The sequence below is a fragment of the Nesoenas mayeri genome (assembly GCF_963082525.1).
Source record: "Nesoenas mayeri genome assembly, chromosome: Z".
NCBI classification, from domain to species: domain Eukaryota; kingdom Metazoa; phylum Chordata; class Aves; order Columbiformes; family Columbidae; genus Nesoenas; species Nesoenas mayeri.
Window position 1 is genome coordinate 41,190,688 of NC_137542.1, and position 24,363 is coordinate 41,215,050.

Here is a 24,363-nt window from a genome sequence, read left to right on the forward strand (position 1 = left end):
CTACATGAAAATCAGAACTAAATATTATAAGAAAAATCAAGATCTTGACTATTATCAAATACATGGGATTATAAAATCACTTCGTTGAAGGATAAGTCATCCATTACTAATAAATCTAGGCCAGAATAATGAAAAGTGATCTGTGTGGGAACTTCCCACAAAGCCTTGGGCTACATAACTTGCCTATCTCAGATTTCTAAATTATGTACCTCCTATATTTATGTTGCATATCTAAATCTAACCTATAGTTATACATATATAGTTTTCACAGGACATGAAAGTTATTGTATTAGTTCTCTCATCCACAGATATATGCTCCTTTTACATGATTTCAATATACATAGACAGTCCTTTCCAAATTACATCCTTTGAGGTGTTGTATCTTCACCATGCAAATTAATTTCTCTGTGTTATTTCTTTTTGAATATGTTCCAAAATGTTTTCAATTCTTCTGTATCTTCAGCTACTCAGTTGACCTAAACTGATGAAAATGTTTTACAGATATGCTGAATGGTTTTGCATGACAATAAGAGGGCTGCACAGCTGCAGAAAAAACCCTGTATTTTCTTCCAGCACACTCTATTTTCATTAAATATGCTTTCCACTTGCTACTTCAAAATCCCTTTAACCACTTTTATGTTTACCAGAACTTACCATATTCAATACACATTTCTACAGTCATCTTTACCAGCTATAATAAGTTCAATTTTCCCATTTCAAATTTTTCAAGAATTCTCAGCTATAAATACTATTTTATTATTTATGAGGGATGTGGACAGGCTAGATCATTGTGCAGAGGCCAATTCTATGAGGTTGAACAAGGCCAAGTGCTGGGTCCTGCACTTGGGTCACAACAACCCCAGGCAGCGCTACAGGCTCAGGGAAGAGTGGCTGGAAAGCAGCCTGGCAGAGAGGGAGTTGGGGGTGTTGATTGACAGCCAGCTGAACATGAGCCAGCAGTGTGCCCAAGTGGCCAAAAAGGCCAACAGTATCCTGGCTTGTATCAGGAATAGTGCGGCCAGCAGGACTACAGAAGTGATCGTCCCCTGGTACTCGGCACTGGTGAGGCCGCACCTTGAATACTGTGTTCAGTTTTGGGCCCCTCACTGCAAGAAAGACATTGAGGTGCTCCAGAGAGTGCAAAGGAGGATGAAGAAGTGCTGAGGGGTCTGGAGCACAAGTCTGATGAGGAGCAGTTGACGGAGCTGAGGCTGTTTAGCCTGGAGAAAAGGAGGCCAAGAGGAGACCTTATCGCTGTCTACAACTATCTGGAAGCAGGTTGTAGCATGGAGGGTGTTGGTTTTTTCTCTCAGTAGGAAATGGCCTCAAGTCACACCAGGGGAGGTTTAGATTGGACATTAGAAACAATTTATTGATGGAAGAAGGCGCCAGGCATTGGAACAGGCTGCCCAGGGAAGTGGCTGAGTCACCATCCCTGGAAGTGTTTAAAAGGCATACAGACGAGGTTCTTAGGTACATGGTTAGAGGTGGACTTGGCAGTGTCAGGTTACTGGTTGGACTCCATGTTCTTAAAGGTCTTTTCCAAGTAAAATGACAATAGTCTGTCTATTCCAGATGCATATTTCCTCTGTTCTCATTGATGTTATATGACCTCTGAATTTACTTTCACCTATGAATTTTAATTAACATGCTGTTCATCCTCGTCATCTAAGTCATTCAGTTTATTGAAAGCTTCCGTTATTTTCTGCAGGATCATTCAAGTTAGTTCTTCCACACATCACTCATCTTACGTAAAAGAAAAAGGAAAGGAAATAAAATGTATTTGTCACACTATCTGTATTAAAATATAAAGATGGACAGGTGGAAAATGTCTGTGCAAAGGAGACATACAGTTGCAGTAAGGGGTCTGTCTCAATCTCCTGCATTAAGAATTTTGTACTTTCACTTACAGAATTCTGGTTTGTTTGCAAGGGAATCTGATGCAACTAGGCATTTTAAAGACTTCTGAGCTGAGCAGCGTTGTTATTTCTGAGAAAAAGTATCATACCTTGAATACATTTTTGCTGCAGTGTTTTTACACAGTGAAACCCGAATGTGTCTATTCAAGTAATGCAAAGTTCATTCATCTTGTCACATTTCTATCCATGACAGTGTTACTCATCATATGTATAAACTTATCCTGGCTGGTATCTGTGGTGTGGTAATAGTCAAACATAGTAATGATGAGATAAAAGTAGTTACAACACTTACATTGGTGAGGTGAATGACTCCTTTCGATGTAACAGAGCAGCCCATAAAACCAACATACTGCAGCTCAGGACAATGTTCAGCAAAAGCTTTCACTGACTGATCTGTCACCTATAGAAAAGATATACAGGAAATAATTGAATAGGTGATATGAGCAAATACTTAATACAGTCTAACCAGTTTCTGTGTAACATTGGCAAGCTGCTCATTAATACTTTTATAATTATTATCACTACTATAATTTATTTCAAGAGTTTGAGAGGAAACATTGCGTATGTACGCACATCTATGTACGTGCATGAAAAGGAAGAAAAAAAAGATAATCTTTGGCAGAGGGGGATCATCTTCTTGGGGGAAGAGAGGAAATGGAAGAGAGAATGATGGTTACAAATACAATTATCATTGTCCTGTTCATCTGCAAATAACTCAATAGACCACTCTATCCGCTGTTTTCAGAAACTATACACAAACATGAAAATACTAACGAATTTATGCTATTGCCATCCTGCAGACTCAAGATACACCCATAATTGACCCTGCAGAGAATTTGAATTGTGCAGTATCTTAAGTTTAAATTCCTTTTTTAAGCATTTTTCCTAAAATAATGCAATTTATGATTTTATTACATTTGTTTCCCACATCAGACTTGTATCTCATGATAATATACCATTGTGTCAGTCATCAATTGAACGGAGATGTTACCTAGCTTATTATTCTGATTTATTTCCACAACTATGATTTTTCTTTATTATTAAGTTTGTCTAATTAAATGTAATAACTATGAAAAATAATCCATCACATAAATGTAATGATTTGTAAGTAGACTAAATATTCAAAAGGACAACGTTTTGTAGACTTTGTGAAGAATATTGACATGGGCACATATAAGACATTTACATATCTTCCTTTAGACAAGTTTGGTTTGTTATTTTTCTGGAGAAGTATATATTCCCAGTGCAAATGACAGTAAGGCAAAACTCTATATTGATTCTGGGACAAAACCTGCACTTTTCAGCCAAACAGCTCAGGAATGTCTCACTGTGTCTGAAATCGTAAATCCTGAATCCCAAGGACATTGTGTGATTGTAAGGATGTCTTCTTGTTATCACAGAATTCAGAAGCAAAACAAATTTTGAAGGCTCTAGTTCACAACTGAGCCTCAGGTGAATACATACACAGGAACATTATTCCTGCTGTGGAATCACCTTTATCCACAGCTTCAACTTACCTGACTTAACATGTCTCTTAACTGCACACTGGCAGCATATGACAACCTTGATGAAGACTCTGGCAAAATAATTTCTTAAAACATAAACCACAGATAAGAGAGGTAAGATTATAGGTACAGTGACACAGAAAAGCTGTATTGGTTTGAGTTTATGGAATATGGTTCTATTTTCAAAGCAACAGTTTCTCAGTGAGCAAAGACTTCTAATGTTGCACATCTGCCAAAGAAAAGTCAAGCCTTCTGGGATTATGGATTTAGAAGCCAATAAATCTGAAAACAGGACAAAAGGAAGGGGAAAAGGGCCAACTAAACAGATTCAATCACAAATTGAGTAGTGATCATGTTGTATCTGCATGGACCCATGTCTCAGGTCTGCCTACTCAAACAAAAAACAAAACAAAACAGCGTAGTAAGAAATTTCTTCTTTGATTTTTATCTGACACAGTCTTACATTTTTATTTTTGCACACTCCTCTCAGCTGAGGACAGCCACACCAACTTTTTGGGAACTTTATGATATGGACTACTAAAAATGTTTGATAAGTACCATCAGAAGTAAAACACTTAGAAATTTTCACTATTTAGCCTTCTACCAGCACCACAGAAGGGGGACAAAAAAAAAAAATTATCTCCTCTGGAGAAGCTAAACTAAACCCTCTGTTGCAGCTAATGTAATGATCTAAGAGAAGGACTCTCTTACAATCTTGCCTTCCTTTCTCTCTCTACAGAGGAGCAGAGTATGATCCTCTATTGCAAACAGGTTTGCTCTAACTAGAAAAAAATGCAGTAATAAAAAAATCAGTAATAAAAATGCTGAACATCACAAATGCATTATAGAGCTTAAAAATTTAAAATAAAATAATTTCTTATGCAGAGCTGACATTTAGGTGCATGAAGACTTCAAAAAAAATGAAGTTTTGAATGCAAATATTAAAATTACTATGTCTTAAAATATCTTCTGTTCATATTATGACATTTTCTGCGTTCTAAACTAAATTTGTGAAAAAATTGTTTTGGTAAAATTTAGTAACTGTAGATTATGATTATATATACTAAATAGTTTAGGGATCAGCATTGAACCTTTTCAGTGTTTGCTAGATGTGCAGCATCTGTCTAGTCAGAAAAAGATCCTTCATTACCTCTGTATGCCATGTAAGTCTCATGATTTTCCAGGTCTAGAAAAATTATTTACAATCTGTCAAAAGTTGCATGACATTCCCTGAATATGCTTTATAACTACTGTGGTGGAAACCACCACTTTAGATAGGCATTTTGCTACTGCAAACAGCAATTTCTGTTCTTAAATCCTGACCTAAACACAAAATAGTAATGCATTGAACCTGCTGCTGTCTTTAATCTCAGTCCAATAACAGATCCCGTCCTTTGCTGTCAGCCAACAAAACTCCAGCACCTGCAGAAGCTGACTTCAAGTTTTACTGGGAAACATTGTAAAAATATTCTCCATCAACACTGTAATTTCAGAGACAGTGTTCTTTATTAAACCAGTGTCTAAGAATATATAATTTATTTCTCAGACCCCATGTCATTTATAGGAATAGATATTTAAATAACATGATTCCCATGCAGACAGTCTGTAATGAAAGCCAATCTATATTCTGTTTGCTTAGCTACTCTAAACACATGATCACATTCCTGTGACTGTACTAGTTGTGAAGGAAAATATACATATACATTTCTACACATACACACACACACACAGATGGCATCTCATAAAATGAATATTGGACACCATGTATAGAAATATCAGATCAAACCACCTGTAAACAACATATCTACCAACATTTGTATTAGGTCTTGTTCTCCTTTTTACAGGGCTGGGGGATAGTAAGAACATGTAGTAGTTTGGAATTTATTTATAAACATATGTGTAGCATTACAGGCAAGTACAACTACCTAATCTTCAGTTAGAATAACTGGGTAACTGAATTCTATCTGTACTTATTCATATGTAGCTCAAAAACATAATTTAAAAAAAAGTTTGTATGAAGAAGTATTATACTTATTTCTATGTGGGAAGAAAAAGAACGTAAGCTTCAGAGAGATCTCAAACAGAAGCAACAAAGTTAAATTAAAGCCCAAGTAAGCTTCTAAGACTGAAAACAACTATTCTGCTTAATTAGGCTTCCTTTTATATTATCATCTGCAGTGCCTGGCACAGACGGTGTATATACATACCTGAGCTCTTATATTTAAACTCAAAACATGCAAGCCAGCTCACTATTTCTACTACAAGTAGGTGCCAGAAGCAGTAATCTATTTTACTGTATGGATGTGTTTTATGCTCCCAAGAGATGGCCTGTTTTGCAGAATGAATGAAAGACAAGTGACAGATTAAAAAATGCATGGAAAATTAGCAATGGCACATACGCAATGATTATGAAATCTTAACACTGTTCTCTTCATAATGCTATACCTAACTGTGTGTTACATTTTCATCAAAGGCCTTCACCACTCAGGAGATGGAACAGGTACCTGAAGTGTGTGTTATAAATGCGGCTTTGAAAACTAACTGACATTCAGACACACTGCACAAACAGATTAGATGAGCATAATTTAAAAACAGATTACCACACAAAATATACCACATCTCTACAGAAATGACCCTTGTCAAAGATAGAGAAATTCACACCCAATTCCTTTATAGATCACAATACCGTTCTTCCAAGAATCTATAATAATTGGATTGTCTAGTCGACCTTCATTGACTTTCATTCATCCTGTCTTACTTGATGTTACTCTTGCTTTGAAAAAGTAATATAGGATGATGAGGACAGATTTATAAGTCATGCACTAAAGCATAGTGAATGGGAAAGACGCCGGTCTGGAACTAATGGCATGGATTTCGCTCCTATTAAGAAGATCTATGATAAGTGAAATACGGTTTAATAATTTTCTTTTTATGTATTGCAGACTATAATATATGAATTCCAGTTCTGCATTCTTTTACAGAAATTCAATATTTTCACTACTCTGAATTAGATTCTAAAAGTATTAGTTTATTTTACATTCTATTCAATAACAGAAGGACCAAAGAGGAAGAGTTCTGAAGCAACGACAGTAGCTCAAAAGGAAAGTTTGAGGTACAACAATGCAAGCCAGTTAAATTCCAATTAAAAAGCCTTGCAATTAGTAAAGACTTACAGAAACTACAACAGAAATGACTAAAAAAGTCATAGGAATATAAATAGTAAGTGACATAGCATGAACACCATGTTCTCTTATTTAAACAGGTGCACTGCAATGTCAGTATATATTAATGCACAATTTTTTCCACATATGATACATAAGTTTGAAAAATATGTAAAATATTCCTCAGGAGAAAGACACATAGAAGGATCATAGAATAATAGGATAATTTGGGTTGGAAGGGACCTTCACAGATTATCCAGTCCAACTCCCCTGCAGTGAGCAGGGACATCTTCAACAGATCAGGTTGCTCAGCCTGCCCTGGAATGTCACCAGGGATGGGGCATCCACCGCCTCTCTGGGAAACCTGGGCCAGTGTTTCACCACCCTCATTGTAGAAAATGTACCAAGAATCTCTCCTCTTTTAGTTTAAAACCATCACTCCTTGTCCTATCATATCAGGCCCTGCAAAAAGTCTGTCCTCATCTTTCTTTTACGCCCCTCTGAAGTACTGAAAGGCCAAAATAAGGTCTCCCTGGAGCCTTCTCTTCTCCAGGCTGAACAACCCCAACTCCCTCAGCCCGTCCTCACAGCAGAGCTGTTCAGTCCTCTGATTATTTTTGTGGCCCCCTCTGGCCCCTCTCCAACAGGCCCATGTCTTTCCTGTGCTGAGGGTTCCAGAGCTCCAGGTGGGGTCTCACCAGAGTGGAGCAGAGGGGCAGAATCCCCTCCCTCGACCTGCTGGCCACACTCCTTCTGATGCAGCTCAAGATATAACTGGCCTTCTTGGCTGCAAGCGCACATTGCCGCCTCACGTCCAATTTTATTCTGTCAAAGAAAAAATATGCTCTCATGTAAGCAGCGAGTCAGTCTGCCATAAATGTAACATGTAAGTATCCCCTGCAGGAGTCAGCACTAATGGTAGAAAATCCCCTTTTCTCCCACACTTCCTTACTCCACAAATCTTAATCATACTTATTTTTGGGCAGCATAGGAAGAAGTGAAGGGTCAGGGAGGACTTACTAAATTTCAGGTTTATGTCTGAAAAGAGATCAGTTTACAAAAAGGCCAATCTGCTAATTCAGTCCTAAAACTTTCTTGCCTTACCTGTGCATTGTTCTATACTACAGACTAAGGCACACATACAACCTACTCAGAGATCTGTGCTGCATGAAGTACTCCAGTACTGTGTTTTATATCAGACACTCAAACAATGTGCATTTTCCCTTCTCTATTTTCCCCCAAATCCCTGCATGCCATAAACGACCATTATGTGCATTTGGGTTAAATTCAGACATAGCTTCGTTTTTCTTCCATTTACCAAAACTCCTAAAATGTATCCATTTCAGAAGATACAGGCACATGACACAGATCAAAGGTATATATCCTGATATATTAAAAAAAAAAACCAAAAAGAAATTGCTTGTCTACAGAAATATCTCTATCTAGTGTAAACAAAGGCAGCCAGGCTACCACTGTTCTATCAGCAGAAAAGACACTAAATATTACTAAATAAAAAAAAAAAACAAATGTAAAAAAAAAATAAAAAAAAAAATCCCAGGAATTAAATACTTTTGAGAGAAACTGACTGACGACAGGTGTGTGTTTTCACATAGATTCTTCCTGCTTAGCTTAAAATTTGCATTGCTACCCCTTCCACCAACAGCTTGCCAAGACGCAAGGTAAAAGTTGTTGAATGTATTGCACTTTGTCAAAGGGTGAAGATGGAAATAAAGGCTAGTCATTGCAAAGAATTATGGTCAGATGATCCGTATTTGCCACACAGGGAAAGATGACATTGTCTCTCTTTAGACTAACACTTTCAAAATTACTTTTTAACACAGGGTCAAACGGGGATCACCATATTACACTAGAAGTTAAATACTAGTAAATTTCACAGTACTAAACTAAAAAACTTACAAGTATTTAAGATTACATATACCTTCCTAGTCCAATGCACAAGAAATAACAAGTAAATTTTTTCAATTTAACCATCTCTGAATTAAAATATAAATTCAATTTATTTTTAAAACTTCTACATGAGGCTGCAATACTCAAGGTATTTACTTACAGATTTAACGCTAAGGTTTCATCAAATAGGCCCAGGCATTCACCAGCATCAGTCCCTAACCTTATTTTAATAACAATTTATTAGAAATAGATCACACTATGTTACTGACCATGAATATGCAACCAAATTATTTTAAACTGAATGAGAATACAGCACAAACATATATTGTAAACACACACAAATCCTAATAAAGGGCTGCTTTTGCTTTTCCTCTCTTAGAAAACAAAATGCATAAAAGGTTAAAAATGAAGTTTGTTTAGAAGATTTATTTCCAACTTAAACTGGAAAAGACTTTCCTTGTTCAATAGTAGTGATACATTGCCTACTTTCCACAAGCATCAATGTAAATGATATTTTTCATAACAGCCAAGACAAAGTAATTATTATTGGCAGAGATGCATCTAATTCATGACTCCTTATTGCAATTACAGAACATTGCCAAAAATAAGGCACAGATAATCTGTCATCGTGCTCAAGTTTTCAGGACACCCAAATTTCATTAGTGAACAGCAGCAAGGCAAGGCTCATTTTAACTAACTACCACTGGACAAGCTATACATTTCTTGACATTTAGTAACACATATGGATAAATGTAACCATTTGCTTAATCACAAAAGAAATTCAACAACTGTCAGCTTTAACTTGTAGCAGTATGGGAAGATTTAAGAAGTGCTGTCAATTTCTATGAGCACCCAAAATACAGAAATACAAATATTTCTATCCCTTCATCTTTGAAGGAAACAATCTAACTGAAAAGGAAGTGATGCCCCTTTCTTAACATATATTAGTAAAGTTTAGGGTAGATCTTCAGTCTTTTCACAATCTGGGTTTATAAGATTTGACTGGTTTCTTTTCATTATAAAAAGATATTTACATGAAACAAATGTGCAGTCTTTCAGAAAATAGAACACTGCTTATTACTAATGGCAGTAAAACTTGTTTCATTATTAACTGAGATGACTGTTAATCCATAGATCTAAGTGACTTTTTACAAACCAGGAAAACAAAACAAAAACTCTCCTACATTCTTTTAACATCGACTTCCAAATGTTAATTTATTTCAGAAACCTGTTTCTTGTAATGGGTCTCACCATTTAAACTGAGATACAAACACGAAATATACTAATAGAAACCAAGACTGTATTTTTAGGTGAACTTATGACACGAACTATGCCATCAGAATCAACGACTCACAGCATACAAGTCATAGAACAATTAAAGCATGTACTCAGAGGAGGCCTTACCTGCCTGAAGCAGCATCTCAAAGTACAGAACTGGGTCTGGCAGTAGTCTTTATGCACTTGGCTGCCTCCTGTCTGTGAAGCACTGACTCTGTATCTGTCTCACTTCGAGATGAGAATGTGACATCTGCCTGGAGTTTCTACCCTGTGCACCCCTGGCTACCTCAGACCTCATCAAAATGCACTCTGTGCAACAGTTTGCTACCCCATCCTCACACATAAGAGTCAAGAGGATGGCACCGCTCTCTTTCATCCTTACACATTAGCTCAGGACTTACTGTCTGCCCACAACAGAATTGTAGAAGACAGACAAGAGTGTAAGGACTAATATAAAGAGTTGAAAGTATTTTATTTTACGTTGGATTTACCAGCTGGCCTCATCAACTACATTATAGTAACATTAACTACTTTAAAATACCATAAATATTAAAAAAAAAAAAAAAAATCCGAACGGTTTTGCAGCATACTCACTTGAATACCTAAGGGAATCATAATTTTATCAGGTATTCTTTTAGAATGTATTTGGATTTAAACTTTCTTCCTCATTTTTAAGAAGACTGGACAACCGACTATAAAGAACAGTGTTCCTCCTTTAGCTTGATAACAGTGCAAGCCTATACAAATTCTTCCTACTTCATCTAACATAGTTTTTACACAGAACTCTTAAGTAGCTCAGCTAAGGACAGTACAAAGCAAGTACAAAGCACTTTCATTTCTGTGGCACAGAGTATATCTTATTCTCTTTACACAGCCATCAAAACAGATGAGTTCCTCTTTCTATTTTGACCTATTTTATCCTTTGAATTAATTAATAATAAACAAAGCAACACACTTGGAACATATTAAGTTTGAAATAATAAATAACTATAGACAATTGCTAGCTTCAAACTACTTTAAATGTCTGGGTTAGGAAGCAAATATAAATTATCTCAATATAAATTACCTCTTGATTCCCATTAACTCACAATTTAATGAAGTACAGTCTGAATGTACTTATATTGATCAAGGCTATCAACACATGCTAATTTATTTGTTGTAAAATGCAAAAACCAATTCTTCAGCTTATACAATATTGTCTTCCTACCAAAAGACAAAGTTTATTATCAAAATGTGTTTACTCTGGAATGAGAAAATGCACCCAAAACAAAACTCAGTACCTTTCATCAAAGAGCATATATACATAACACGATAAACATTAAAATTTCAGAACACAAAAATATACTTATTTGCAGACAGAGAGTGCCACTTTATTAGAAATCATGTAATGAGAACCACACATTAGGAATACCGTATATTCACAAAAGGTTATGGGAAAACTAAGTGCTGTTCAGCACATTTTTAAACCAGAATAATGCATCATAATTTATAAAAAAATATTCTGACCCTCTTTTTTTATTCATAATACGAATCAAAAAGACTGACGTGTCCATGTGCTAAGAAACACATAGCAAGGATTTTCATTTAGTATCATTCTGAATGTAAAAGAAGAAAAATATTTCCATATAACTGCAAAATAGGTCCATGGTTTACTGATCTAGCCACTTAATCTGTCCTCCTTGTGTAAGGAGTGTATGAATCAAATACTCATATTTTCTGTAACAGAAGATGACTTTGCATTATCTCCCTTTTTAATGCCCCATAGCTATACAAGCATATTTCCTATTCTGTATCATGAGTAGAAAAACAACTCAAAAACCCCGTTTACTCAACAGTTTTATTGTTCACCATCACAGAACTGATCTAACTCCCATTCAAAATCGTTTTGTAAAGAAATTAACTTTCATTTCACTTCACCTATGCAACACATTCCCATTAACATTATGTATTCTGGCACATCTATCTGTTTTCCACAACTTCAAGGCTGGAGGTGCTGGAAGATTAGTTTACATGCAACTAATCTTTGCGTTTTTAAGTTAAACCTACTCATACTTGCCATACTCAAATCTACACAATGGAAATACAGTATGCCACCACAAAGCTGATATCATCAGCTGTAATACAGAGTCAAGGCTGCCACTGGCAAGTATCTAAAGATTGTTACTGCAGAAACTGAAAATGGGCACAAATATCAAAACCTTTCTTGTAACCCACTTTCAAGAATTTCTGCCCTATGGCATTTCATATACACTGTTTATAGATTCATGACCTTCTCCTCTTTTTCAAGCACAGAAAGACAAGATTTCCCAAAATTTTCCAGTATAGGTCATGGGTATGAAAGTTTTGCCTGCCCAATCCACCAAAATAAGTTTCACCCAGGGAACTGTTCAATTCTGATTATGTGGATTCTATTTGAATAGTATGGTCACCATATGTTAGAAAGCGTTATGTGGCAAATTATGCTCTTCAACATGAAGCACAGGCTACTTAACTGGCGAAAGACCACCCATGTCACACAGGAGACAGAAGAAGAAGTAAAAAGAGAGGATTTTCTATATGTTGTATAAATAAAAGTTAACATGAAGACAGTAGAATAACTATGGTTATAACTTCATAGGTCAAAGAAAGTAATTTCACTATTGTTTTTACTCTTCTAGACTTTAATATCTTTATTCCACAAGCAGAAAAGGGAGAAGATATTTTATTGAAAAATATTGAAGGACTCTGTATGTAATATCTAAAAACATTCTACAGCAAAGGTCACAAAACAATAAAAATCTTTTAATAGACAAGACCATTCACTGAGATACCACAAGAGCTTCTTGAAATAGTTACACCTTGTTCAACCAATCTGACTTATTGTCAAGCTTCCTTTGGTAACACACTTATTATACAATATATGTCAATATGCTTAAAACAAACAATAAAACAACACACACCGTACCACTTAAATTTCAGATACAAACAAGGTTACTAGCTGTATTTATTTTAATGTGTCTCTTAGGGAGGACAGAGAATTGAAAAAATGCAACCAGCCTTGCAGATTTTCTTCTGTTTTTTTAAAGTGTTAAAATGAAATTACATTCTCACTACAAGAAGTCCTCTAGAAAGAAGAAAAGATTAATTGTATGTGTAGGGGAAAAAAGTTTATTCTAATACAGGTTAATGGACATGGTATTATGTCTTTATTACTAGCTAACAGACAGGGTATTAGGCATTCAGTAGTAATGTTTATTGATCCTGCTCAATCTGAGTACTACAAGACTTCAAGGTTCATTAATAAAAAAAATCTACAATATTGCATACCATTCTAAGCCTATTAAAAAACAAAACAAAACAAAACACATAAGGGCAGAATCCCAGTCCTAACTGAAGTAGACATTTTTTTCAAAACATCTGTACTCAGAACAGACAGCAATCACAAGTTCAGATGAAATCAGGAAATGTAGCATGAGCTTACTGTCCGTTATAGTGAGACACTACACAGAAACTAAAATGGTTTTGGTTTGATTTCTAAGTGATCTTCACACAACAGAACCACACTTCATAATTATAAGCAATACAAAGAGATTATTCCTTTGTAATTTCTTTCTCAGTGAACTGCACAAGTAATTTAATTTGCATGGAAAGACTAACAGAAAGAAGATGTGATTTAACAGCTTGAAGTTTTCCACTTGTATGAAATATGTCTGTTTTCATGCTTGGTGATCTACTTAGCACCACAGCCAGCAGACATATGGTCTGCTCAGCAAAGATGCTAGCATAACATGCTGGACATCATGATTCCCTTAACAGGAGCTTTAGAGTCTTATCCCTACATTTACAAATTGGTACAGAGTTCCTTCAGGAAATTTTATGGTAAGTAGTAAACATGCTACACCCTGTGAGAGTTATTACATGAATGGTACTGGCCTACAATGAAAAGCTGCAGGAAAATTATTCATTAAAATGGTAATCTTCAGCATTCACTACTGTGATTGACTACTTCATTACAATCACAGTTTGATATCAGCAGCAACTGTTAGGAGCGACCTCCAAACACAGCAACAATAAAAAAAATTAACATAGCAGAAACAGAGCTTTAATATGCACATACACAAGGATTTAGACCCAAGCAACACAGTTTGCTTCAAAAGAGTTAAAATTAAAATTACTGTCACATAGAATACATACATACACTCTAGAATATACTTCAGTAGAAATCTAATTTATAGATTTTCAGCTAACAATCACCTCTAGCCCAGAAAAGAAAACTCTTAAGTGGAAGTTCTGCACATTACATGCTTTATTCCTTATAAATCTTTATTTCTTCAGCCACAAATATACACTATTATAACTTGTGAGAAAAAATTGAAAATATTAAAATAGAAAATGAGCTGTATTTTTTTAATATTTGCAGTAAAAACTTCCAAAAAATCCCCAAACAAAAAAAAAAAAACCAACCCTTTTCTTCGTCATAATCACAATAGCAAGGAAAATTAATAACATCCAAAAAGTACTAAAGGAAAGGTGCCTATAGCTGGTTACAGATAATCTACCCACTCTTCACAATAGACTTCTTTCTTTGAGGTTGGGCTTTTTTTGTTTTGCTTTTTCGTGGTGTTTTTGTTTGTTTGTGGTTTTGTTTGTTTGGGTTGGTTTGGGATTTGTTTTTTGTTTTAAACAGACCTTTGCACCAAGTAGTTTGTCAAAACACAAAAATAGGTGGATTTTTTTGTTTTGCTTTATTTGTTCTCATGATAGAGCAGTCTTGATTTTTTCCTTTCTGAAAAATGGGCAAAAAAGTGTTATTTGGTAAGAAAATCATATGTACAGTAGTCTACCAGTTTCATGTAATTTACATCACTAATGTTCATCTATCAGAGTTAAGTCTGAAGAGGCTGTCTGCATGCAGACAGAGTAAGCACAAATAAAATACAGTCAGGGAGGCACTTCAACATATTAATGATAGTCATTTGCCTTTTTGTCTTCTGGATGAAACAATTTTACATTTCCAAGGCCAAAAGCTAAAATAGGAAGATGAATCATCCCATAAGGGCCCTTCCTGGCACAGCAGAAAGTGGAAGAGTAGGAATCTACAGCCTCAAGAGAAGCACACAGGTACAGAAACTAAAAATTAGGGATGTTTCTCTCTGTCACTATGTCAAGGCAGAACATGAAACAGGCCCAGAAAATTATGGTGCAGACATTACAAAAGGTATTAGAAGCAAGCAGGTGATAAGATGTGAACGTGAACATGAGTTAGATTCGATTTTTTAACTTTACATGTTGTCTAAAGCCATCCAAAAGACATGTCCACATTACTTCAATCACTGCACACATGCATTCAAGAACAGCATGTTGCTGATGAGAAATGCAAGTGGGACTGCTCTATTAGTTATGATTGGAAGCAGGCTACAATCCTGAATAAGCAGACCTCCACGTAGAGGCTGAAACGGGAGAACCTGTCATCACATGGATTCACAAGCTGACAGGCTTGTGTGAAGCCCCCTGTGTGCTGTGTGATAATGGCAGGTCCAGCACAAGGGGGTGCTGAAGTTCAGCAATTCAGTTTTAAAAAGACAAGAAAAAAAAAAAAAATCAAGCAAGCAGAAAAAAATTAAAATACCCCAAAACTGAAGGCCATTCAACTTTACTTAAATTACTAATTCAGTATGTCTTGTTTTAACCCTGGTACACAGCTAAGGACAGCCACTCACTCAATCCAGTGCGATGGGGGATGCAATCTGAATGGGAGAAGTGAGAAAATTTGTGGGTTGATTAAAGACAGTTTAAGACAGTTTAATATTTAAAAAAGAAAAGGAAGAAGCAAACAAAAACCAATAAATACAGAAACAAACCCAAACCAATAAAACAAATTATGAAAAAAAACCCAAAACAATTGCTTGTGACCGACTGACCGACATGCCCACGCAATGGCAACCTGGCCAACTTCCTTTCCCCCCAATGTTATTGCCAAGCATGATACCATATGGAATGGAATATCCTTTTGGTCAGCTGGGGTCACCTGTCCCACCTGTGTCCTCTCCCAATTTCTTGTGCATGCCCAGTCTCCTTGCTGGTGGGGTCATGTGAGAAGTAGAAAAGGCCTTGGCTCCATTCAAGCCCTGCTCAGCAAGAACTAAAACATCTCTGTGCTATGAACACTGTGTTCAGCAGAAAAATCCAAAACATAGCTCCATACAAGCTACTATGAAGAAATTTAACTCTATCCCAGCCAAAACAAGCACACAGTATTATCAGAAATTCTGACTTTGGTTCAAGAAAGTTAAAGGTTAAAAAAAAAAAAAGAACAAAATGCAAAACCACCACAAAACTGACACACCTTCAAACAAATAAACCCCATTCTCAACAGACACATACAGTAACAGATATATCAAGTATTTTTTTCTAGTCAAGCTAGTCAACAAGACTTTTTGAAAGAAATAATGCTTTTTTTCATTTTTTTTCCCCAATCTTTGACAATATAACACCCTACACCTTAGCCCCACCCTTCCCTACTGGTAAATATGACAATTACAAGCAGAAAAGTAATTTTTTATGCTAGAGCTATAAAACAAGCTATAAAAAATGATAAGGGAAGATGAGATGTTATGTTACTGAAAAACAGAAAAACTATTGCCACCCTTCTACATTTTTTCCTTCACAAACCAGCTGCAATTCTGTGAAAACAGCAAACAGTACAATATCAAATGCTTTGCATAATCAATGCATCTTCAACATCTCCAAATTCAAGAAAGGCAATCAATTAGGTAATCTCTCAAATAATCATCAGTAGTGCCCAAGCACACTGTTTAATGACTTCCAGTTGTACTGCATCAGCAATTTTTTGGGCAGAGTAGGATGAAGGGGTGAAGCAAGAGATACAGACAGCAAGAAGGAAGTTCTCTCCACCCTTAAGTATAAACGATGTTAGGGAATAGACTGCCTTAGTTTATTGAATTATTGGGTATACCTCTTCTTGTAGAACTTGTTTAAAAATTGCTTATACAGAATGCACTCAGTGTAAGTAAGCGTTCCTTAGCATAACTTCAACAAGCTGTGAACCTTTGAACTTTCTGCTTCATTAAGTAAAAAAAGTCAAAGAATCTTCAATCTACAAGATAAGGGGAGCTGCATCCTTGGAGATAAGTAAAGAAACAGAATGGCATCTGACAGAATAATGTTTTGGCTATTATAAAGAACTTATTTTCTCCAGCTGTGGTAGCAAAACAGTGACTGAAGATCAGAACTTGAATTGACAGCCTGCCTGACAAAAACGAAAAGATCAAATAAATAACAGGGAGATCCCAGAATCTAATTTTGCAGTTGGCCCAGAGAACACATGAGGGTTGGGGGCTTGGATTGTGGGGGTATAATTGGCCAAGCTTATTTCTGCTGGTGGCCTCTCTTCAAGGAGGCATCCAGTGCAAGCTGCTTGACACTGTACTTGCTAATAATTTCTTTATTTTAGAGGTATTTCTGGAAACCATGCCTGAAGTGTGTGCTGCAGGAAACTTAGGGAAGTAAAATTCCTTTACACAGAAGAATTATCTTCTTTCAATTCTCAAATGCAATATCTGGAAAGGTGTTCAAAATTTATTTTTGTTTCTTGTCTTTCTCCATCCCCAACTTCACTCTCCAATCCTCATACATCTACAGAACCAGCAGAATACAAATGAGGGCTCAGGCTTCTTAAGGTTGTCCTTGGCAAGCTCATTCTTCAGAAAAAAAGGAATGGCCAGCTGGACAACCATAAAAATAATTACCTACATTGTTCCTTTATCCTTAGATGGTTTGACCATAAGCTTTGTCTCATCACCTTGAGATGAGACTTGAAGAGACTTGCAGACACCGTGTCTGGCTTGGCAAACTCATTAACTCAATTCCTCTTCCTTCTGACCTCCTTAGGATAAATTATTCAAGCAATTACCAGAATAAATATTAAGGAAAGAAAACGGATGCAGAGGTAAATGAAAAATCTAAACCACACAATTACCTAAAGAAGGCTACTGACAACTTAGCATCTATGTTTTTTACAACTCTTTGGGGGAGTTTTCTTGGATGAAAATGCAGCAACAACAATTTATGTTGGCCTTTGTGATATTATGTTGGCCCTTCACATAATATCACAAAATAAGTTATTAAACAAAGGAAGGTGGAAATCAATATAAGAATTGTAAGACATGAAATGAAGTGGCTAAAATAGAGATAGCAATGAACTGGATTTAAAGGAGAAAAATTGATGTGGGTGGGTTGAACAGCTATAAGCAGAGCTTGTAAAATAACAGGTATTAAATAGTGTTACTAAGAATAATATGCAATCCCCAAAAAACATAATGCAATGAACTTTACTTGTGAAGTTGGACATACAATCAACACAGATGAGATGAGCCTGTTCATGAAGGACTGGATGAGTTTGAAGACTGGAGTAAAGCAAACAGGCTGAAACTGAAGAGGTTTTATGTAATAAAGAAATAAAAATCACTAGAACTTGTGTTACAGAGTCAGATCTTATCAGCTAGAAACATACCAGAGGAGAAAACACTTCCTATTCTGCCTGGTTACAGATTAGTACAAGCGCCAATTAGATTCAGCCATGAAAAAGACAAACTGCCCTAAAATGCATCAGGGAAGGTTTTCCTAGAAGAGAGAAGGAACAGAATTCTGCCATTTATTCAGTAAAAGTATGTAGAAGTTCTTTACAGCTCTGTTCACTCATATTCAGACCAGACAAACATAGAAAAGAGGTACCAAAATCATGGAATGGCATGAGACACTTCAAAAGAGCACAGTTTATCAAAGATAAAGCTGGGATGTGACTTCTCAACTGAGATACACACCAGGAGGAGAGAACATAGGAAAAAATATCTTAGCTAAGAACAACAACAAATCTTTTGTGGAAAGACTGATAACAAAGACTAGTAATTCAAATAAAGTTACAAATTTCACAGCATTTCAACTTTCCAGTATTAATAGTGTACGCAATATAACTATGTTTTGCATTGAAACATTTACTTCCAAACAGCCCTAAATCATATCATTAGCTATGGTAGCAAGTAATGAGACCCTGGGATGCAACAGGTCTCTTGCATATGTTTCCTTATGCTCCTTCACTAGCTAAAATAATCAGCCAAGTCTCACAGACTTTTGGAACCTCGAAATTTAATGAGAAATTCCCCCCAAAAAACCCCAACCCAAAACAAAATAAAACCAACCAAACAACCCCCATCACAAAACAAAAAACACCAAACACAAACACAAGCCACACGTACCAGGTTAGGAGTCTTTTCCAGCAGAGTGACTATAGACATTACAAATTAGTAACTAACCAGTGGAAAATAGTTGTTTCAAAAATAAAAGTGTATAGTTGGTTGAGTACTAAGTTTGGTATCTCCCCAGAATGCATATGTTACAACATCAAAATCTTATTTGGTAAATGCTTTTAAGGGAGTGAAGTAAGAACAGACTTTGCTTTTTGAATGAAAAGGACAATATCCTTGCTATACATTGCAAAATATTACCAAAATGAGAATTGCATCTATACTAAGGAACCTTTTGTGTTTTCAGCTGGGTGTTTTATTTTTATGAGATCTTATCTCAGGGATGCACATTTTTTTTCCACATGCTACAAAGTCTGGGGGTCATCTTCTCATAAGGCATAGATCCAGTAAGTGTCCTGTGCAAATATATTTAACCCAAGGGCCAAGGAATGTGCTTTACTGGGAGAATGTCATTTAACAGGGACAGGAAAGACAGGAAGATTTAACAGTGGCAGTCACTGTTACTAAAACAGCTCTTTTCCCTCCAAGTTAGCCTGTTAGCCTGAAAATGTGCCATACACAAACAGGAAAAAGTGACTGCTGTTTTTATTTCCTGTCTCATTGCTTCACTGCACTGCAGGAACACTGGGGAACTGGACATGCAGTTTATTGAAAGCACTCTTGTTGCTGTAAGAATACAAAAACAATATCTCAGCTTCACAATGAAATGACCTTGATGATCTGTATAACATGTCAGACACTAATAAAATTTGTAAAGATACTTGCTAATATGATTGATTGTATTCTTCACTGCTCCAGTTACCTCAAACTAAATTGCCTGTCATTATAAAGACGACTTTTGCAAATGCAGTTTCTTAATTTTTTCCTCACTCTGCCAACAGCGATCTTACAATAGATTGAAAGTGTTTACAGATCAATAACTTACAAGACTAAAATACTGCATTCTAACAACAAGTATTTTTAATCTTTCTGCTTATGAGGTGCTGTGACAGCTTTAGCAAAAAACATGATTTCTAAGTTACTGGAAAATAATATCCAAACCTAGTTTAAACATATCCAGCATCATGAACAGCCAGAGAATACCACAGATTCTGAATAGTACCATGTGCTGGTGATCCTTGGTTGTCCCAACAGACAAAATTAAAACGAAAAAAATTAAGAAAGAAATTGTAATCAATACATATATTCTAGACACACCTGATCACAGTCTGTCCTGCTGAGCTACTGAAGTATGCCTGACCTGTTTTTCGCTAACATTGGGTTCAGGTGCATCACATGATGCAATGATAACCAGGTCTTTGAAAGGAGCCAGAAAAGAGCATTTGGGTTTTAGGCATGACAGAAATGCTTGTGTTACTTTCAGTCTCTGAAACCAGCATGTCTCAATTCATATGGGAACCCAGTTAATCAGGTCATGCTGACAGTACACTTCAGGACAGGGTACTCTGGAAGCAAATCAGTATAAGATCAGAAAGCTTTCTCATTGCCAGGTTCACTAATGTCACAGGTCCAAATACTCTAAAAGGAGCTCTCATTGATAATTCACAAAGTTGAGAGAATTGCCAGAAAAAGGGAATTCCTCCGCAGACCAACTTCATTCACTAAAAGTTGAGCCAAAAGGAGGGCAGCCTCCAACTTAGGTTCGACAGGTTCAGGCACCAAATGCAAACTACTGATTTGTACCGGCTACAGACAATGCAAAGGATAGCACACTGAATTGTTAAAAGCAAAACAGACTGCGGACACTGACCCTGGCTGGCTGCCAAATACAGCTAGGTAGAAGCGAAATAACGATATTATATGATGTATCTGAAGGTGGCAAGTAGATATAGACTTCTTAATAGTGACTACTTCTAAATTACTGCTTCTCAGATTCCAGGAAGTCAAGGTTCAAACTCATGCCTTGAGACATACTTCTGGATTCTACTACACAAATAGCGAAGTTATATTTATAGGTTTATAATGCTAAAATCATACAACCTAGGTCTGATTTTCATTAGCTAATCTCCAGTTTTTACTGTAAGTGCAGTATTATTCCATTACACAGATTCAAACGCTTCATGTGACAGACCTGATCTGAATAAATGTCACGAAAGACTGCAAATCTCTTTAATACCTCTCTTTTGCTTTTACCACTGAAGTATTGCTTTGCTTTAACACTTCTTAGTTCAAATCACAGCATCCTATTGATAACAATTTTCAGTTACAAACTACAATTTCACATGCATCTATTAGGCTATTCTAATGGCTGAAGCCATATCTTCAGAAGCTAAAGTACAGAAGAAGAAAGTGGAGTTACATGCAAAACTATGAAAACTCCTAATATTAAAAAAACCTGGTCTTTCAAGGTAGTAATAATTCTTCACATTTCAGTAAAGCTTACCTGTGCCCCTTTAGCACTTCTGAATACCTGAGTATATGAAGTTATACAAAGCATTGCAAAGCTATATATAAAACTATACACGAAACCTCAGCCTAAGAAAATCTGTTGTCCTACTACATAACATCTTGAACTATAAAAATATAATAAATACACTACATTATAAAATACATCATACATATGCATTAGCCAAGGAAGACACACATTTTCACACAGGCCAGCATACCCTATGACTATGTTTTGCTTTGTATTAATTTTCCAAATCCAAGTTCCTCAAAGGATCTCACTCTTTCTAATGGGATTACAATTTCAAGGAACCTGTTGTCTCTGTGCATGCTATGTAAAACAGTGCTAAAAAGAAACTCCAGCAGGCACACAGACTTTAAAGCACAGGCTAGAACAAACCAAACAGTTCATCTAAAATCTCTATCTAAGTTATGCAAAAATAAGGGAGTATCATAGTTTAACCTGAGCTAGCAATACAACCACGATAGCCGCTTGCTCACCACCGTCTCCTGTTCCTAACATCTCCACATATCCCCCAATAAGGGAGCAAATTGAAAGGGGATAAACTTGGATTGAAATAAGCAGTTTAATTAAATAACAAAATACTAATACACCAATAGTAAATATATTTATAAAATAGAAATAGAATATAAAATATAAGATACTCAAGGTAACTGCTCACAAACTCCATTCACAGTGAGCAGCCAGTCTCAGGAAACTGTAACTGCCCCCAAACAGCTGATCCTGGAGAAAGAAAAAAGAAAAAAAAAAAAAGGCAGAAAGGCCCAGAGGCCTCTGCAAAACAGCAAAAGGCCAAACTAAATGTCCCAAACAGAACTCCCCCCGCTCCAACAAAAAGAGCAAAGAAGAACATGAGAGAGACTCTGTCCGGTGTGTTACCTTCTTGTTTTCAAACTAAGTCCTAATAATGGCCATGCTAGCTATGAAAAAGAAACGTTTCTAACTGCATGAAGAAAATTAACTCATTTTCAGTCAAACCAGCACACAGAGTAAAAACACATTTACTATCAATACAACATTGCTTGTTTGCTCTATGGCTTTGAAGATCAAGTCACTTACCTTTTGTGCATCTTGTCCTAGTTGTCCTTCTTTGTAGCAACTGAAACCATTCTTTCCCTCTACATTTACATCTCTCAAGTGCTGGTAGGTAACTAGTATGGCTAAAAATATGAAACTCAAAGGCACAAATAGTTACAGAACTAGTACTGCACTGACAATATCTACATAGGACCACATTGTACTGTGCCTGCTAGAACCGCAACCAGATCTCTCAGAAACCTGACACTAATTTTCTGTTTACTGGGACTGATCAACATCAGTGCCAATTTTGAAGTGACACTATTCCCCCCCTGTAATTAGATTTGAATGGATACTGAAATAGATGCCTTTGACAAAAATATGAGAAACCTTCCACTTCAGAAAGACATACTGTTGCAAACAAATCAATCATATTGCCTTTCACTGCTGCAGATACAAGGCAGAAGGACACAAACCTCTCTTCTTACTTGCAAAAGACAGCATAAAGCCCCAGGGAAGGACTGAACTACCTTCCCCCATCATTAACCAACAGCAAAGAACTAGAAATACCATCCAAGCCTTTCTTTCGAAAAAAGCACAATTTCTTTCCCCTGTTCTTGAAATCACTGGAAGAGTTTATGTGACAAGCCTACAGTGATTTTCTTCCAAAATGTCCACTGCTAGGTAATTTTCTTAGGCAACAGAAGAGTGCATCACAGTCTTCTGCAGAGCTTCTGAATGCAGAAAACTTGATTTAGAGCCTCTTCTCAAGAGCTAGATTGTTTCTGAGAAACAAAATGTTTTTCACCCAAAATATGCAATTGTATTTTGTACTAAATTCTGTACATATTCATATTTTGAACACAAACTTCTCGTATGTGAAAAATACAAGAATCACTAAGAATTTTTTTTTTTTTGGTGCATTGCTTCCTGCTTACCCAACTGTAGCCTTTTAATACTTAAATAGGACAAGAAATTTCAGAACAGACCTTTTCCTTTTTCACAGGGCCTGTTACGATAGGATACGGGGTAATAAGGGGCAGTGGTTTTAAACTAAAGGACAAGAGATTCAGGCCAGATATGAGGAAGAAATTTTTTACAATGAGGGTGGTGAAACACTGGCACAGGTTTTCCAGAGAGGTGGTAGATACACCATCCCTGGAAACATTCCAGGCCAGGCTGGATGGGGCTCTGAGCAACCTGATCTAGTTGAAGATGTCCCTGCTCATTGTTACAGGGGTTTGGACTAGACAACCTTTGAATGATCCTTCCAACCCAAACCATTCTATGATCTTCCAATAACAAAGTGTCTGAGTAGCTGATGCTACAGTGTTGTTGCATATTACCCTAAACTGAAAAAGTATTAAAGTTATTAGTAAAGATCCTAATACTGTGAGAAGCTTACTAACTAATGAGGAAAACACACAACTCTCAAATGTCCTTAATAATTTCAGTGCATTTTTGAAGTCAGCATATATTTGGGCAAATAGAACACCTGTCTTTTTAATTATTTCATAATAAATAATGTATTATTCAACACCTTGCTATAATGTAAATAAAATCTCTTCATGTGTATTACCATATGTTCACTTATCTTTTTATTTTAGAGAAAATGCAGCAAAAATGGAAGAGAGACATCAGAAAAATTCAAGCAAAAAATCTGACATGCATAAGTTGAAGTTATTAAAGACTTAAAGAAACATTTTTTATTCACAACTTCTAAGTAATTGCCCCCATTAAACTTTCTTCATTAGGTAACATCTATTCTCTATAAATATATGCTAAGTTATTTTATTGAATAAAATAAAATTGACTAAATTATTTGCCAGTATGCCTTAACATGATATCTTCACACAAAAGGAAATAAACTTAAAAAAGCATTTAATGAAACTAACATTAAATATA

General features: G+C 36.1%; 1 protein-coding gene across 1 annotated transcript in view; it reads right to left on the minus strand.

Moving 5' to 3' along the window:
- Positions 1-24,363, minus strand: part of FBXL17 (F-box and leucine rich repeat protein 17) — a gene marked incomplete at its 3' end in the record, with an annotated part of 295,024 nt that overhangs the window by 210,872 nt on the left and 59,789 nt on the right. The window contains exon 5 of the mRNA XM_080363002.1: positions 2,212-2,319. Coding sequence (XP_080219128.1) covers positions 2,212-2,319 — 108 coding nt within the window. The remainder of the gene's footprint in view (positions 1-2,211; positions 2,320-24,363) is intronic.